The following is a 19,128-nucleotide window of genomic DNA, read 5'->3' as shown; positions in this document are numbered from 1 at the left end:
CTCTTTCTTTATTAAAAATGACGGCAAGAGATTAAATAATTTCCTGTTGAGATCAGTGAATTTAAAGTTTGCACCACTGTATCAGTCTGTAGTGTTGATTTGTCTTTAACAATGGGTCTTCATGTATTTTTCATTATTATTTGTTTTTTTTTTGGGGGGGGGGGGGGGATTCCCTGGTGATGAAGTTTGTCTGCACATAGAGTCCAGACAATAGCATTATATTGAGACCTTTCCCATTGTTTTCCTTCACTTATTGTGAGATTGTGTGACAGCTGATACATTTTGTTGTCTTTATGAGGTAAGTGTAGCTGAGGAGAATTTTTTATTTTTTTTGTCTCATTTTATTCTCACGTCTTTGATGTCATGGTAGGTCAAAAACAGATTTTCCATCGCGTTTTTTAAAATCGAGCAACACGCAGTACTTCTTTAACACTGGTGAGGATTCACATGGAAGTTATTGTGATGAAAAAATTTGGGGCTTTTTCGCTAGAAATTAAAAGTGTGGTTTGCAAGAGGAGAAGAAAAAAGTTTGAGTGGAGAGGAAGCGATCCATTGTTTCTTTTTGTGCTCGAGTCCATGTAGTTGACGGCGTCCTTTGTTGTGTGGTAGTCAGATGTCGGTGAGGAATGAATGTCGTGCCGTGTACAACTGCTGGACACTCGTTGTTCATTAAGGTAATGGCATTCCATGTAAATTGTGTCTTCCCACATTTTACAGTTCATTACTAATTGGGCTAACACTATAAACAAACGGATCCACTTTTGAACAGATGTCATAGTTTGACCCATCGCTCATGTGAAAGCATCTTGGATTATTCGAATCGGAATTTAATTTCTATTGCAAAACAAAAAAAAGAACAAAAAAAACAGCTTTAGGAAATGTGAGCTTTATGATGTGGTTTATGATGAATTCATAGAACTGTTTGCGCCTTGAGATTGAATTACATGTTTAGTTTTATTTGCCCGAGTTCTGTTTTGCATGAGTAAATTAAAAAAAATAGAATTTGCATTCGAAAAAAGATAAAAAGTTGGTTCTCATGCTGCGCAAGTCTTGTTTTTCAGCTTAACCTTTATTTTCTTGTAAAACTGCTAAACATATTTCAGCGCCACAGCAACCAAAGAACAACCTGTTGAGCTTTGCCCAGTGTTTGTTGTTGCTATGAAAATTAGAGAGCATCTTTTCTAGCGCATGTCCACAGATGCTCTTTTCTTTTTCTTTTTTTTCTTCCCCCTTTTTTTGTGTGCATTTCCTGCCTTCAAATGTGCTGCTGGCACTGGTATTTAGATTCTCTAATTTCTTCCCAGTTTACTTTGGTCAGATAAGCATCAAAACACGTTATGCAACTGATAGCGTAAAATGAGAAACAGAAGTAGAAGTAAGTGAATCGACATGTCGCAGCAGAAACCCCTCAGTTTCCTCTGTTCCTAGGATTTATCCTCTTATTCATTATCATGTAAAAAAAAGACTCTGTCCTGTTTTGTTTTGGGGTTTTGTTTTTTTTTTACAGCCATTTTCATTTTTATTGTCTCATCCAGAAAAAGCAAACTGCCCTGAGGACTGCTCTGTTTTTATTTAGGTTTACTGCAAAGTAATTAAAAAAAGATCAGCTCTTATCCTGTGATTTACCCGTGTGTTTCCCCTCTGTGTGTTGCAGTTTGCACCATCACTGTGGGCCTCAGAGGACGAGCTGTTTGTGGAATAGATCCAAGATTCTTGTAACTTTTCTGCTAGCCACATCCTGTTCAAACACATCTCTCTCCTCTCGTATACCCTCCTCTGTCTGTCCTGCAGCCCGCTCTTATTCCCTCTTGCTCAACAGACCCTTACACATTTCAGTCCTCTCCCCACATACACACCCCCTCAATCTGGCCCCTTTCTCTTATTTTAGCTTTCATTTCCCGTTCCTTATCTCCTTTACCTGCATGAGAAGGACAGTCTTCCCCAGTCTTGTCCCAAACTCTCACTACACCCCTCTCCTAATGCTTCTTTTCCACTAATGGGCACCATATCAGAGAGCAGCACCACATTCCCTTCATTGTCACTGAGAACCTCTCTCCACCCCTAACTACCTTGCCAACACGAATATCAACACAATCCAATGGAGACAAAAGATATGATGATGACGAGCATGCTGACAATGGACAAAGGGGAGAATGAGGGAGAGAGGGACAAGGAGAGAGAGGACATGGGGGGAGAAGATGATGGGACACAGCGTGAAAATGGCAGACTTATGCTTGCTGATGGGCTTGCAGACAGAGGTCCCAAGAGCATGACATCTGGCTCTGGCCAGCAGGTGTCCAATGGCTTCACAACATCCACCCCTCAGAGCCCCAGGGAGAGCCCAGGAACTGCAGCTTGCGCTGCGGGTACAGCCTCAGGACCCGGAGGCGGTACTGGATCCTCAGCACCTCTGGGAGGCCTAAGGACTCTGATGGTCCAGCAAACAAGCTTGGACAGGCCCAGAGAAACCTGGAGCAAGAAGATGGACTTCCTTCTGTCTGTGATTGGCTACGCCGTGGACCTGGGAAATGTCTGGCGCTTCCCATACATCTGCTACCAAAACGGAGGAGGTGAGGAAGCAAAACATGTTTGGAGGGGAGAAACGTGTCGAAGGGGGAAGAATGAGACATAAAGTGTGGTGGAATGGAGAGAGAGATGACACGTCAGATCCCAAGCTAAAGCAAACAGGATTTGAAGGATTAGACAGAAGAAAAGGCTCTTTCATACTCACTGCTGTGTATTCTGTAATTCACATTATGTGTTTTATATGTGACAGCTGAAGTCGGTCGACTGCTCTCGAGCTTTGCCGTTATTAAAGACTGAGTTAGATTAGGATGATTTGTGGTACTTCCCAATAAATGCTTTAATAGCTTACAAGGAGTGCCCCAATTAACAAAGTTGTGTATGGATAAATGCTTTGATGTAGCTTATTTCTTGCGCAATCGGAGGTACAAAAAGGTATGTCTTCACAAAGTCCACGCTTGTGTCTGCCCTGCTCTTTCTCTAGCCGATCCTGGCGGCAAACACAACCTCTTTTTATTGAATTTGCAATAATAAAGCCTTTGCAATTTCCTGTGTTCTGTGTGTGAGTGTGTGTGCCTCACAGAGCGAGGCAGAGATGAAGACTCGGGACACACTTGATAGAGGCAACAGTATTAATTGTGTTTTTTTCAGTGTCTTTCTCCTTGCTTAATAACCTGTCTCGCAGGCAGCTGCTCAATCAGCCCTTATCTTTGCTTTCATCTCACAAAGAGGCACAAGCACCGTCCCGTCCACACACACAAATGCAACACGTGCACATGGAAATAAGTTTACAATCAGATAGCAAGAAGGAAAGAGCGATGTGTTATCAAACACCCCGCAAAAGCCGAAGAGTCGGAGATCTGGCTGCCGTCCTGATGTTCTTCTGCTCATCTGTGTTAGGCCTTTAATTTTATTACTTTCATATTTTAGAACAAAGCCAACATCAACGTCGAGATCCTTTATGATAGGATTTTAGCAAAAATAACTCCAGAAAGCATAATAAATACAGCAGTGTTGTTTTTGAATAGATTGAGCTATATAAATAATAAGCTTTGGCACCTGTTAGGATTTTTACAGTGTTCTTAAATGGTGTGTGAAAGAGCTCAGTTTCTCTTGAGTGTAGTTGGCTTCTTACTGTTTTCCCACAACATGTGTTCATTGTCACGCATTTATTCTCCCTCCCAAATTTCTCCAACGTCTCTGTCCAGGTGCCTTTTTGCTGCCCTACCTGTTGATGGCAGTGTTCGGAGGGGTGCCTCTGTTTTACATGGAGCTAGCGCTCGGTCAGTTTCATCGCAGTGGCTGCATCTCCATCTGGAAACACATCTGTCCCATCTTCAAAGGTAACAGCGAGGGGTGTACAGAGAGAGAACCGATTATAGGGAGAAAGTCAAAAGCAACAGCTTGGACGAAACGTGGAAGAAGATAACTTTAGAGGGACAGAAAAGTTAGAGGTAGGAAAACAAAAAAAAAAAAGACGAAGAAGGAGTTTCAAATCATCCAAGTCCAAGAGACAGCTCATTTAACCTCCCTGCCCCCCCACCCTTGAAGAGCATCCCTAGTTTCCTGTACCTCTAGTGAGATGTTCTGACTCTCTGTTATGGAAATTGTCACATTTTAATGCCAAATGCCAGATGCTCAGAAATTTGATAGTATGTAAACTGTCGTTGTTTGGAAATGTCACACACTCACCCAAAGGGAACCTGAATTAGCTTGAAAAAATAACCCACTGATGTCTGTGAGTGATGTAAGCAGTGAGTGATCTGGTGTTACTTATGTATTTATTTGCTTCAACTCACCCAGGGATAGGCTTTGCCATCTGTATCATAGCCCTCTACGTAGCCTTCTACTACAACACCATCATGGCCTGGGCCTTGTACTACCTACTGTCATCTTTCCGGCCCACTTTGCCTTGGTCCACCTGCACCAACCCCTGGAATACAGCCAACTGTAACCGCTACATGTCCTCAGACCACAACGTGTCCTGGTCCAACACCTCTACGTCCCCTGCCGAGGAGTTCTATACGTAAGTGCATGTAAGTCAGATGTAGTGGCATAGGGGGAGCTCTACGCAGGAGGGAGACGTCAGGTGAAGAAAGGGAGGATGACTTCAATTCCAGGGTTGGTTCTGGTGTGTGGGACAGATTCCCCACCATCATCCCCTAAAAACCCACTTCCCTTACTGGTGGTGAAAACAGTGCAGGGAGACTTCATTAGTATTTCGGAGTACGAATGACTGATTGGAGATTCTTTATGAGTGCATAAGTAATACAGAAGTATGAACCGCTCCTTTAGGAGCAGGTGAGAGAGTTTTTTAAGTACTGGATTATGGAAAAATATAAAGTATCGGAGAAAAGTAATGCTTGGTATTAGCCAGTAATAAAATTTAAGTCCTCCAAGAGTTAACCAGGTTTTAATGTGCTGTTTTTGCAGCGATTAAGTCAGGGTCTTTTGAAAAACAATGTCCCTGTTATTCTTGACTGTTCTGGGTCTGTGCAGTCAACGGGCTCAGTCTTATCAGCACAGCGTCCGACTGCTGAGACAGATTCAGGGTTGACGCAGAGTTGACTTTTCCTAACGCAGGTTTAAAAGTAACAGATTCCACAACTCAGTCTGGCGCCAGAATTTCCTGTTTTTTTAGCACAATTCATGTCTCAGTTTTTTCATTTGAGCTCCTGGTGCTTAACCTGTGCCCACACACTGACCTTACAGTTTGTTTCTGACTTCTTTTTTTTTTAGCTTTTAAGAAAGTTGCGATAAAGTTTGTCTAAACCCTTTTGAATAGTAATAGTCTTGTCTTACGTACTGATGGTTTTCTTTCTTTTCTCGCTGGTCCGCTCATATCACATTTCCTTCTTTCCGTGCTCTTTCCTTTTCCTCTGCTTTCCTTAATGTTCCAACATTCCCTTGTCTCCAATCCCATATTGTTTTTGTCTTTTATCCATTACTTCTGCATAATATGCCCTTCCCTTCCTGCTTGCTCTCCTCCTCTTCCACTTCCTACACTTCTTCACCTCTACTCAGTTACTTTTTAGCTCCTGTCCTCTCGTGTCGATTCATCTGCATAAAATGTCTTCCTTGTCTCTCCTCTTTGCATTTCATTCAACCTCAACTTTCAACACAAACGCCCTTTCTTGTTTTCTCCTTCCAGCCGGCAGGTGTTGCAGGTCCATCTCTCCCCAGGTCTGCACGAGTTGGGCTCTATCAGCTGGCAACTGGCTTTATGTCTGCTCTTCATCTTCACCATTGTTTACTTTAGCATCTGGAAAGGAGTCAAGACGTCTGGAAAGGTAGCTGAAGGGGTGCCTGCATGGCTGATGGGGGGTGTCAGTTAGAGCAGATGGATGGATTGATAGATGGAGACATATGGACAGAGGAAAAAAAACAGCAGTTATCCTGTCCTCTCTTTACCCTCATTATATTCATCATCGAGTGTGGAAAAGTTGATTAGAAAGGAATGAATATCAGAACCTAGCTAAGGCAATATAAGACCATTTTTAGACATAAAGTTCGTGCCCTTATGTTCAGATAAAGGAGTAAAACAGACTGGTAGAAATAGATTTATACTGTAAATCCTACATTTTTATTTTTTATTTAACCTTTACTTATACAGGTAGTCCCATTAAGACCCAGTGTCTCATTTACAAGAGAGACCTGCTCCAGACAAACATGTTAAAATTGCAACAATAATATTTAAAAAAAGAAGCTAAATATGTCTAATGTGCACAGTCATATTAAAAACAAGTTTGAAATCTGAAAGTGAAATCAATTGAGAGAACTTCAAATCCTTCTGCAATGTATTGCATGAAGACGGGACAGAAAAGGAGAATGCCTTCTTTGCAAGCTCTGTACGAACTGATGGAACGGTGAATGTGATGTCCGGAGACCCCAGTCTAAACTGTTTACGTAACATGTACTCTGATAGGGCAGTAAACTAGAAATAGATTCATAGATAAAATGATACCAATGAACATCCTTGCGTAAGACCAATGAGGACCAGTACAGTGGTGTTTTAAAGGTTTACAATCAGTCATAAATCTTAGTGCTCCATGATAGACAGAATCCAAAAGATGAAGAGTGAGCAGAGGCATTCATATAAATTATGCCACCATAATCCAGGAAGGGTAAAAAAGTGGCAGCAACAAGCCTTTTCCTTGCCATGAAAGAGAAACATGATCTGTTTCTGAAAAAGAACCTCAGTTTCTTTAATAGATGGTCAATGTGTGGCTTGAAGAAAAGATTTTCATCAATCACACTAGCTAGGTATTTGTATGAGGCCACAGTTTCAATAGAAATGGCTTGAGCAGATAGAGAATGAAGTACTGCCGGCACCCTCTTTCTGTTTGAGAACAACATGACTAAGTCTGAGCTGACCCAGCTGAGACTGAATACTATCAAAAGCTAGATGTAATTGTTTGAAAACCATGTCAATGGTACGAGCACAGCGATAAATAATTGTATCATCTGCATAAAAACGAACAGATGCATCTAGATTCTGTGCAACACGGTTGACATAAATAGTAAATAATATAGGCCCCCGGACAGAACCCTGCAGCACTCCATTAGTGACATTTAAAAAAACTGGAAGATTGAGCTGCACACACTGCTTACGGTCCAAAAGATAATTGGAGAACCAGTCAAATGCTCGGACTGAAAGGCTTATTTCCAGTAATCTCTGACCTAAAATACCATGGTCAACAGTGTCGAAAGCCTTTGATAGATCAATAAAAAGAGCTGCACAGTAGTTCTTGGCTCAGCTATGATATTTGCTGCCACGCGCAAGAAGAAGGGACAAAGACTGTCAGGACCGGCCAATTTTTTGTGCCGCGGCTCTTCAAAGCCTTACATACCTTTTCTACCATGAAAGGTGTAAAGAAAAGAGTGTTAGTAACCGATCTGCTAGCAAAGTTGTATGCAGGAGGTTTACCATCAGATACTGTGCTAAACAAAGAACAAGAAGCAACAAAGTGTTTGTTTAAAAAATTGAGCATTTCAGTTTTGTCTGACACAGGAATGAAGTCAATAATTAAGTGAAGAGGTAGCTCTGAGGAATGAGAGCTGGCAGGGAGAGACTTTATAGTTTGCCAAAACCTCCTAGGGTCGTTTATACTGTCAGTGGTTAAAGTCAGAAAGTACGCTTCCTGATGGAGGCAGTAAACTGATTACGCAGCTGACAAAAACATAGCCAATCATCATCGGATCCGGATTTTCTCGCAGCTGCCCAGGCCTGCTTTCTCTCATGTAGGAGGCCAGCCAGTTCCGAATTGAACCAGGGCCTGACCTGGCAAAAGGGGCATGTTTGTCCACAAAATAGATAAAACTCTCTTGGAAATATTTCCAAGCTAAATTTCCAATGTCAGTCATTGTAATACGACCCCAGTTAAAACTGAATAAATCGTGAAGAAAAGCTTGCTTTTGGTGTTTCTCCCAGCACCAACTATGCAGTGATCACTCAGGTCCTTGGCAAAAACTGCCAATGTGGAAAACTTCTGTGGCACATTGTATAAATAAAGGGTCTATAAGAGAAGATTTATCTGGGGATTTGGAATTAAGGTGCATGGGGCTTTGAATAAATGGAATTAGACTTAAAAACAAGCAGTGTGCCTTAAAATAAACAGAAACAGAAGAAAGCCAGCCCCAATTAAAATCACCTACCAGAATGATTTCATTTAAATTCAATTCAGATAAAAGTTGAACCAGAGAAGGTTACGTGCTGGGGTAAGCAGATGGAAGCCGATAGCAGCCAACAACTATCATGGAGTGATAGAACAGATTAATAGTTAAGGTCAAGATTTTAATTGCTTAGGTGCCTTTTCTGGAACGGTCAACTGCTACGTCTTTATCCAGTATAGCTTTGGATAGCCAAGTCACAGAAACAACATTATATCAGCACCAGTTGAAGGGGCCCAGATTCTGAACATATCCATCTTAGGAAGCACTCTATGCTGGTGTCTAATCTGCTGGTGTTTCACATACAGCCAGAAGCCCAGGGTTAGGTTGAAAACCAGATAATAATCATCTCCAGTGCAGATGTCACACAGCCTATAACCACTAGTCATGAGTCTAAGCGGTTTAGTTTGCTGCTAGCATGTCCTCCAGGACTTCATTCTAGGGCAAAACAGGGCCAGGTGCAAAGCCCCTGCAATGGCCAGGAAGGGTGACAGCTGCCCAAAGAGCATAGCATCAGATCCGATCGACAGGACACTGAATATTGCCTGAAGGTGCAGGCCCTAGCGGCAACCAGCGGTCACTAGCGATCTAGCGAGTCAAACCCCGGGGATCCTGGGCAGCAGCAGCTGGCCCGCTAGCTGCTGTCAGCTGTAGCTCACTCGTCCGCTGCTGTCAGCAGTGTGTCTAATGCTGTCTAATGCTATCTATTGTACAGTAACGTAGTCAGTGAACGCAGAGTGGACCACAGAAACACTTTTTTAAGCATATAAAGGTTTATTAAAATTAGAGTAAAAAAGGTTCTTTGCTTTCTGTATTAGGTAGTTTGGGTGACTGCTACCTTTCCCTATTTGGTCCTCCTGATCTTGCTCATCCGTGGGGCCACCCTGCCCGGGGCCTGGAGGGGTGTCGTCTTCTATCTCAAACCTGACTGGGAGAAGCTGCTTTCCACTACTGTGAGTCTGTTGGTTCAGTGTGACAAGGTCCATCATCAACATATGTAGCGAGCTCAGATCCTGCCCTCTTTCTCTTATTCCTCAATCATTTCTAAACACGTGTCCTTCACTCCCATCATTATTTGTCATCACTTTACCTCTCACTCTCTCAAAGGTCTGGATTGATGCAGCAGCTCAGATCTTCTTCTCTCTGGGTCCAGGATTTGGCGTGCTCCTTGCCTTTGCCAGCTACAACCCGTTTCACAACAACTGCTACAAGTAAAAACTTTTGTTAATGAGTTCATAAATCAGTGACGTCTGTTTGCTTAATGTCAAAATGCTACTCTGTGTTTACTGAAGTTCAGCAGAAATGTTTCATCTCTCAAATCCTTTATTTAACATATGTCACCATGAATATTGACATATCTTTATTGATGAAATTACCAGAAGGTTAAATCCTTTGCGTAGGCGCTTTAACTTTGTCATCTTTCTGCTAAACACTTGTTTCCTCTATCAGAGATGCGTTGGTCACCAGCTCGGTTAACTGTCTGACGAGCTTTCTGTCTGGCTTTGTCATCTTTACTGTGCTGGGCTACATGGCTGAGATGAGGCAACAGAATGTGGACGCTGTGGCAAAGGATGCAGGTCGGGCCCCGCACCAACACACTGCAAGAAGTTCTTTCTCCAAACTGAAGTTGTTGGAAATTTATTCAGAATAAACGACTGAATCTCCGATGTTTGTTGGTGGAAGTTTGGATGGCATATAAATACCAGGTCTCACTTTTTTTCTCTAGGTCCCAGTCTGTTGTTCATCATTTATGCAGAAGCCATAGCAAACATGCCTGCTGCCACCTTCTTTGCCATCATCTTCTTCCTCATGATCATCATGTTGGGTCTGGATAGCACGGTTAGTTTTCCGATGACTCATTTTAGTATTAAAGTCAGTCAACATTCTTTAAGGTTTGCTCCTCGCATTTAGGGGCGATCGTGGCTCAAGAGTTGGGAGGTCACCTTATAATCGGAAAGTTGCCGGTTCGAGCCCCGGCTTGGACAGTCTCGGTCATTGTGTTCTTGGGCAAGACACTTCACCCGTTTGCTTACTCATGGTGGTCAGAGGGCCCGGTGGCGCCAGTGTCCGGCAGCTCTGCCTCTGTCAGTGCGCCCCAGGGTGGCTGTGGCTACAATGTAGCTTACCATCACCAGTGTGTGATTGGATGGGTGGATGACTGGTTGTGTAAAGCGCTTTGAGGTCTTTAGGGACTATTAAAGCGCTATACAAATACAGGCCATTTACTATTTAATCTAAAATATTCACTTGTTGCCTAACTCCCAGTTCTTGGGGATGTTTCATATTTGTCTTCTTATAAAAGGGAATGCCTCTTTTTCTTTGACTGTGATTTCACAGTTGTGCTCATTTCTCCTTCAACGCACTGGGCATTATTTGTCCTCTGTGTTCAATTTTGAATAACATTCAGTGAAAACAAAGTGATAGGAGTTTCATATCACTATTGTGTGATGGTCTCGTCTCCATAAACCTTTGTTTATCTGCTCGGAGGCAGCCAGGTGGAGAGATCCGTAAGCTCTTATCACGAGCTGATAATCACTGTAGAACCTTCAACGGGGATGCTATGCTGTTTGATTTTATGACTGAGGATATTACTGCAAAATATGTCGGTGTACATGACCTCGAGTTGGAGCAGTTCAACACCAAGTCCAGAAGCTAAGCTGTGTATCTTTGCAGCATTTGCAAGATGAGACAAACAGCACATAACACAGATGTGAAATTTTCACATACATGACATATAGCTGCCCTAACTTTCTTTTCCTTCTGCCCCATCTTAGTAAGTAAGTTTATTTATATAGTGCTTTTTAAGATAAAACCCGTCAGAATGTGCTTTACAAAGGTATTGAAAACATGGTCAAATAAACACACCTGACCTTATTTTCCTCATCTTGATGTTTTTCTTTTTGACCCCAGTTTGCAGGCTTGGAAGGAGTAATCACAGCTATGCTAGATGAGTTCCCTCATTTGCTGGTTAAGAGACGAGAGTGGTTCGTCTTTGGCCTCGTGTGTGTGTGTTACCTTGGAGCTCTCTCTACACTTACATATGTAAGTATATTTGGGAATAATCACATTACTGTCAAAAGAGAATGCAAGTTACCAACAAAAGATTTCATTATTCAGTCTCCATAATTTCCCAAATTCACTCAGTATATATCATAAGATTATAAAAACTTGCTCACACTGGTAAAATAAGCTTGAATTTTGCTGCTCTGTTTTTATGCAGCGTATTGTGTCGCAGTTACCAATCTGCTGAAAATCAGATTAGAGCAGCCTCAGTAATCCATGTATCTCCAGCCCTCATTAAAGTAAGACAGTGACCACCACAGATTTCTGCTCAATTAAACACTCATTGTCTTAGGCTTGGCAGACGAACACTGTTTCACAAGTTGCATAAGTCATTCATAGAAAATGTTTCCGAAATAACTCTCCTCCTGTTCGTCCGTGTCGTGTCTCAGGGAGGAGCGTACGTAGTGAAGCTGTTTGAGGAGTACGCTACGGGCCCTGCAGTCATCACTGTGGTGCTGCTGGAAGTCATTGCGGTGTCCTGGTTCTACGGTGAGTGGTGATTTTTGTGGCGATGGTGGAAATTTGTGACTTTAATGAGAATCGCAGTGTGAATAAGTGATAAAAATACAGTGTAAAGTATAGTTCTGAGCGTCATTTGTGGCACAGCTGCCTTGTCAGTTCACATAGAAGAAATGAGACAAATGTTCGCTGTTGATATTTGGCTCTGAGGTGTTTCGTGTGTCTGTGTGCGTTCTGCAGGCACCAACCGTTTCTGTAATGACGTGCAGGTCATGCTTGGTTTTTACCCGGGTTGTTTCTGGAGGGTCTGCTGGGTGGCCATCTGCCCCTGCTTTCTGCTGGTCAGTGTCATGCACAGCATTTGCACACTTACACTAAGTTGTATTAGTTGCTGGAATTAGCAGTTTGAAGAGTAAGCCCTTGCAGGTAAAATAGTTTTAGCAGCTGTCATTTGCTTTTTAGCTGACATGCCCGGTGGTCAGATTTACCTTTTATATTTCATTCTTTTATTATGTCTGATCTCTGATTTGTTCCCTTTCTCAGTTCATCATCATCAGCTTCTTGGCCTTCCCTCCAGAGGTCAGGTTGTTTGAGTACCAATACCCACCATGGACCACTGTCCTGGGCTACTGCATCGGGGTGTCGTCATTCATCTGTGTGCCCGCCTACATGGTCTACTACCTGCTCAATGCTAAGGGCACATTCAAACAGGTGCAGAATTTCTGAATTCTCTCCTAACTCTGTTTTTCTCCATCTATCCCGTCTCCTCTCCTGACCAACTGATATTTCTGGAACAACAAAGGATTGCTTCTGGCCCTTTTCTTTTCCATGCGCTGCCAGGTTTTACTCTCTCCTGTGAACACATGACTGGAGATCAAAGGAACAAGGTGGAGGCCCGGGCCAGAGATTAGCAAGAAAAAAAGCAAATAGAATAGGCGACCAAACACGCGCGCACACACACACCCTGCAGCGGATGTGTAGCCTGTCACGTTGCTGTAACTGAAAGGTGACCGGACGCCGTCCGTCAGCAGCGCTGCAGCATCAAAAAACAAATCAGTCATCAAATTGTGTTCACCAGACACATACCAGGTGTTTTGCATAACACCTTGTAATGCACATTATGCATTGTGAATGCAGAGCGAATGCAAAAGTCTGCATCGTTATCGTCATCACTGATATTAAAATCTTGTTAAACCCTGTGTGAGGGGTTGACAGAAGGGAGGAGGACATCAAAGAGGCCGCTAGACAGACCTTCTGTGCCTGTCGCCCTGTATTGACTTTGCTGCCAGAGCGCACAATGACACCGACACAGATCGACAATCACAAGTCATGTTTTTGTGTACATGTGAACGGAGATGGCGAGCGTGTAAGTGAAACGTGACAAAACAGGTGGCTGTGTTTTATCAGTAATCGAAGGTGTTTTGTGTTCTTCTACATTGTTTCAGAACAAAACAATATGACAAATATGCTCTTTTTAAGATCTTAATTCAAGCAGTGTATATTTTACCAATAGATACTTCTTGATGTTTTTTTTGGCAGGGTAACTAATAATGATACCATTGTCACTACTAAAACTGCTCTGTTTACTCTATATGTCACTATGTCATATATGTCTTTTTTCTTCTCTGTCTCTTTTTTACTCTTTATCCACAGCGTCTGTTAAAAAGCATCACTCCAGTGCCCAGTGGGGACAGCCACAGAGATTTTATTGTCACAAATGCAGTCTGACCAAACCCTGACCAAAAGAAAGGTGCAACTCTACCTACCTGGAGTGCCCTCTTCTGGACATACTGCAAAACTACAGGACAAGGGGGCTACCTTTCACCGTCTTTGCCTCTTTTCGTGCATCTCCTACACTCGTTCCAACCAAGATGTAGAAATTTGAACGGAGTTAGATGAAGCCAGGCGTTAGTTGATATGTCTAGCTTGGTTCAGATCGGATCCTTGTGCGGTTTTTTGTTTTTTCTTCTCAGTTTTGCAGAATCTCTGTGGTCACCTTCTCATTTCTGTCCCACCTAAACGGGGTCACCAGAGTCACTCAGTGACCAGGTTTTTCTTCAGGTCACCCAGCTCTAACAGTAATTTTATATAATAAGTGATAAGTATGACACAATTTCTTTGATGTAGACAGTAAAACATGAACCCAAACAGGAGATACTGTACAATGAACTCAGTCAGCGAAGGCCAGATAAATACATTACAGTCCACTCTGCTCTGACTGTTAATGGTTTTATTTTTATTTAATGCTGTTAAGTTATGCATTCTAATATGTAGCAAAATTCAGGTATCTTTTACATCTGTTACTGAAGCCAAATATATGATATCTGTTCTGTTCTTGTTTCTAAAGCCGTTTCAATATTGTCGTGGTTTTGTTGTGTTAACTGTCAGCCTGTGTTTATTTGGTGGCATCTTGGCGGAAGGACAGATCTGCAATGAGGTTCCTACACTGTGAAACACTGTCTGGTAGTGGTATGGATGTGTACATTTGTGACTGTGTGTGGTCATGTAAAAGAGAGACTGTTATAATAACCAGTGGAAAGTAACCACTTGTATTCATTCTTGTAACTGCAATATAACACAAGTTTATTTTACAATGTAGCAGTACTGTCGTTGCATCTTTCACCACACATTACCAGACTCAGTGCCGATGGTCTTTGTTTAATTACACTCACGCTCTGCGCTCTGCCGTCATACTGCGCAACTGTCAGTAAGAGAAGCCAAATATGGATCAGAGCTAATACCATCACCAGTATCACAGTCTGAAAGTCAGCGTTACTGCCATTTACTTTCTACCAAAAAATCTGTGTGCCTGTGTGTGTGTGCGTGCATGCATGCTCCAGAGAGTATCTGTGTGTATGTAGGAGCAGGAGTTAAAAATATGGCGAGTACTGTACATGTACATGTGTATTTACTAGTCAGTCTGGTATTAATGTAATCCTGTGAATGCCTGTCTCCTCCTCATTCTCCCGTTGACGTGCGAATGTGTGCGCGTGTGTATGTGTGTGCGCACGTGTGTGTGTACACCTCAGGTAGTATGTTGTACGGGTTAGAGGTGTTCAGCCCCTTTATGTGTGCATGCAGTGGTGTGTATGTGTCCTGTGCTACAAATGTGTGTGTGCGTGTGGGTGGGTGTCTGTGACGTGCTCCTGTTGTCTTGTTAAATGCCAAAACATCTTATGAAGAAATTAAACTCCCTCTTGCCTCGCTCTCTCGTACCTCTCAAGCTTATCTGCGATCCTTGTATGTCAATAAAAGACTATTGAGACTACAACTGTATAGAATAAAGATATATATATATATATAAATATATATATATACAAATAAATATATGGGAAATAACAGATAATAAAGATATATGGAATTAAACAATGAACTCTGTCATCTTGTTATCTGTAAGTTTTTGTGTTTGTCCATTCTTGTTCACAATTTGATGGATTCAAGCAATCAGGAAGTGCAGAGTGTGTAATGATCTTTCGTCCCAATAACTTAAATTTTTATCTGTATAACTTCATCTCTGCGGAGGAAATTTGGTCCGGTCTTCTTCATAGTGTTTCGTCGGCTGATTGAGGTTTGCAGGCATTTGTTTGTACCCAGTTCTCTTTAGATCCTGCCACACCATTTCAATAAGGTTCATGTCTGGACTTTGTGCCTTTGCAACACCTTGATAGTTTGGGATCAGATGGTTTCACATTTGTCTCTAAAATTTTTGTATACAGTACCCAGCATAAATGAGTACACCCCCTTCAAAAAGTATGAATTTAATCAGTAGCTCAATAAACAAACAAACAATTTCCAAAAATTTCACAAGGCTGAGTTTTATTGAACACTTGTTTAACTCCATAACATGAAATTAAGGTTAATAATATAACTTAGATCACAAAATCTTCAGTTTTACTACATCTAGTATTTTGTATGACCACCGTTTTGTTTTTTTAAGGACAGCACCAAATCTTCTAGGCATGGAATGAACAAGTTGTGACATATTGCAACATCTATCTTTTTCCATTCTTCCAGAATAACCTCTTTTAGAGCCTGGATGCTGGATGGCGAGTGATGCTCAATTTTTCGCTTCAGAATTCTCCACAGGTCAGATCAGGAGACATACTTGGCCATTCAATCACCTTCACCCTGTTCTTCCTCAGAAATGCAACAGTAGCTTTAGATGTGTGTTTTGGATCATTGTCGTGTTGGAAAAGTGCACAATGACCAAGTGCACAGAGTGATGGCAGCATCTTCTTCTGCAGAATAGAGCAGCACATTGTTGAGTTCATGATACCATCGATGAAATGCAGCTTCCCAATGCCAGCAGCACTCATGCAACCCCACATAAGGACACTGCCACCACCATGTTTCACTGTAGGCACCATGCTTTAAAATACCCTTTAAAATCCTCACCTTTATGATGCCATACAGTTTTAAAACCATTAGTTCCAAAAACAGTGATCTTTGTCTCATCACTTCAGTCACATCAATGAATCATGAGACTCACCTGTGGTTAAATGCCTGTTAATTCGAATTTTGTAGTTTTAGGTGTGGCTTTTCTCCTAAGACTATAACTGGGGTGTACTCATTTATGCTGAGCACTGTATGTGCCAGATACCACCACCACTTTTGTCCTGTCACCCAGGGGACAGTCAAGGGCGAACAGATAAGGTTAAGAACTCATGCTCAAAAAAACAATTCAAACTCCAGAACATAAATCAAACTAAAGAAATCAGACTTATCGGCAGAAGCATAACACAACAGAAGAAGATATTAACAGACACTCTGACAAAGACTGAAGGAAGACTAAGGCTGTAGATATACCTGATATCTGAGAAACTGGAAACACCAGGACCACAAAACACATCTGAACTTAATCAAGGTAAGGAGACGGGGAACAAAATGATAGACAAAGCACAAGCGGCACATGCTCATCTAAGTATAACAGAGGCAACTAAAATAGAAATATCTAACATAAAAATAGCAACTTGACACAGGAGGGAGAGCAAAGGGAGTAACTTCACAAAGAAATTGTGTCCAAGGCTGGAAATCTCACAGGAACTAAAGGAAACACTTGGACCAATTAACATTAAACCAAATAACAACCACAAATTTAAAAATAAGCCCAGAGAACCCACAGAGGAGGACATTGTTCCAGAAATCTTGTGGTTTGTTCAAAACCTAGGCCATGCTGCCACTTTCATTTTAGAGACAAAAGCCTTTCTCCTGATATCCCTGTGTTGGTGTTGTTTCTATATCATTATAACAATGTTGATATAGAAACAACACCAACACAAGATCAGCTTTGCAACTGACCAATGATGTTGTCTGAGCATTCAGTTAGCACTAGCCTAGAAGCCAGCTAATGCTAATAACGATCATGAGTAAATTAAATTGGGTTAACAGCAAACCCAACTTGATAATATATTTATTATATTGTATAACTTAATAAAGAAAACAGTTGAACTTCTGACCATTTGTACTACAAGAGAGTTTTGTGTTTTAAGATGATGCAGGAACCACACCAAGACGGGAATATCAGATATATCTTCTCCTGGTAAGCCTTCCAAGAAAGTCATACTTTTCAGTCTTTGTTGGTGTATAATTGGGGTGACTTTGCAGGGGGCTCCACTCCTTGGAAGAGTTTGGGTATCTGTGCTAAAATACATGTAAGTGCTCTAGGCTGAGAAAAATAAAAGATTTGATTATCTTATGAGATTCCTCTGTGTGTCGCTCTCTGATGACAGTCTGTTCGGGTAACAGCTCAGATACAGTGTAGTAATATTTTGTGAAAAATGATATGTAGTCTTAAAGGTATAAGCATCAAAGCCCTCTGCAAGTCATCTGTTGCCGTGGGCTGTCCCAACCTGTCAGGATATTCCGAGTTTGTCTATCAAACTGTGTGCATCTGTGTGTACAATTACACAGAAGGTAATAGTTTCTTGTCATCACTGATTAATCCTGTAACTGAAATCTGCTATCAGCAGCATTAGCTAACAGTCTTGTGTTCACAGAGAGACACACACTGACATGAACAATAGAATATGAGGAGACACGCGTGCGTATGATTCCTGCAATGCTGAGATGTTGATCTGAAGCTCACCCATCTGAGCTGTGAATATGCATCAGATGAGCAGTTCTATAAATGTATAATAGTTCTGTTTGATTCTGAAAATTTTGGTAAACTTCAAGTAAAATACAAGGCCAATACCAATGCTTTTAAAGTATAAATGCAGCTTGTATAGGAGGGAGCGGAGTCTCCTGATTTATCAGATGAATGATCATTAATTTGTAAACTGAACGGATATGGACTGATAAGAATTTAGTGATTCTGATTCTCACTTCCAATTATCAATTATCAGTTTTCATTGGGTCCTCATCGGCCACCACAGCAGCATATCAAAGACATTTTTGCATATTAATGTGCGGTCAAATATTTGTGGAGGTATTTCCCCTCTTTGTTGTGATCAGTGCCGGGGTGGTTATTACACAGAACACTTTTCTTAAAGGTAATGCACTAAATTACTGAATTACTCCCAGAAAAAAGTAATTCATGACGCTGCTCTTTCCATTAATTTTGCATTTCTCCATAAAATGACTTGGAACACATTGTCTCAAAATTACTGTTTAACAACATGAACCGGAGGTTACAGTTCCTACCTTAGAAACATGAACAAGTAGAAATGGAGGCTGCAGCCTGACTCCATTTGTTACATGTTGAAGTTCACGGTCTGGCTGTCGGGCTGGGGTCGGCATTCACTCTGGGCGCTTGTTAGCTTAGCATTAGCATCCTGTCTGCCCAGGTGCTTGCAAAGAGCCAAAGTTGTGTTCGCAACAAATGTGTTTTTTTCTGCCCTGGTCAAGTTTGCACTTTACCATTATTCTTTTGTTCTTTTGGCGAATACAAATTAAAGCTAATGTGCATATGTGCTCTACAAGAACTTCAATTCCTGTTGCTAAATGTAACAAAACACCATTTCATGTATTTTGAAAGTGTTATTTTTCAGAGCTGGGATGTAAATGTTCGTGTTTGATGTTGTTTTTTCCTTCCTAAAGAATAATTTCTTCAACACAGTTCAGTGGACTTCATACTGAACTTAGAGGATGGAAACAATCGATCGATCCTATGAAGCTAGTATTGATCCGATACCAGCATCAGCGTTGGTATTGATACTATGGAAAATAAATTTTTTAAAATTATTTTGGTAAGCAGTTTTTCTCATTTTCCATACATCAGCTGCTCCATCTGACAAGCTTGAAATGAACTTTAAAATTGACTTAAAAAGAAAATAAAAAAAATTGCACCTCCCTGGTAGTGGGTCCACATGCTAAAAGCTGCGCGCCAGGCTTTCCTCCTGTATGTGCGATGGTGTGCACTTTATTGTGGCAATTTCCTCTGAGCTCCCTCCGCCCCGGCTGATGGACACATCC

At 41.6% G+C, this 19,128-nt stretch overlaps 1 protein-coding gene across 1 annotated transcript; it reads left to right on the top strand.

Annotated features, from left to right (window-relative positions):
- The first annotated feature begins 1,990 nt into the window (after nt 1-1,990).
- slc6a4a (solute carrier family 6 member 4a) lies at nt 1,991-14,930 on the top strand. Its single transcript, XM_085379489.1, has 13 exons — nt 1,991-2,570; nt 3,732-3,866; nt 4,327-4,549; nt 5,675-5,813; nt 9,012-9,146; nt 9,301-9,404; nt 9,643-9,770; nt 9,920-10,032; nt 11,104-11,235; nt 11,646-11,745; nt 11,956-12,056; nt 12,259-12,426; nt 13,369-14,930. The coding sequence occupies exons 1-13, from the start codon at nt 2,099-2,101 to the stop codon at nt 13,441-13,443; spliced, it is 2,025 nt and encodes a 674-aa protein (XP_085235615.1). The 5' UTR covers nt 1,991-2,098; the 3' UTR covers nt 13,444-14,930.
- Nucleotides 14,931-19,128: the final 4,198 nt, after the last annotated feature.

Source organism: Rhamphochromis longiceps, linkage group LG14, assembly GCF_057381845.1.
Source record: "Rhamphochromis longiceps isolate RC_006_pf linkage group LG14, R_longiceps_female_GT1.1, whole genome shotgun sequence".
Lineage (NCBI taxonomy): Eukaryota > Metazoa > Chordata > Actinopteri > Cichliformes > Cichlidae > Rhamphochromis > Rhamphochromis longiceps.
This window is presented reverse-complemented; position numbering and strand designations above follow the sequence as displayed.

Bases quoted from the DNA above. Each gene is read 5' to 3' on its own strand.
- slc6a4a (XM_085379489.1), top strand. From the start codon at position 2,099: ATGGAGACAAAAGATATGATGATGACGAGCATGCTGACAATGGACAAA. The intron at 5,814-9,011 runs GTAGCTGAAGGG...TTTCTGTATTAG, and splicing joins GAGTCAAGACGTCTGGAAAG to GTAGTTTGGGTGACTGCTAC. The intron at 9,405-9,642 runs GTAAAAACTTTT...TTCCTCTATCAG, and splicing joins TTTCACAACAACTGCTACAA to AGATGCGTTGGTCACCAGCT.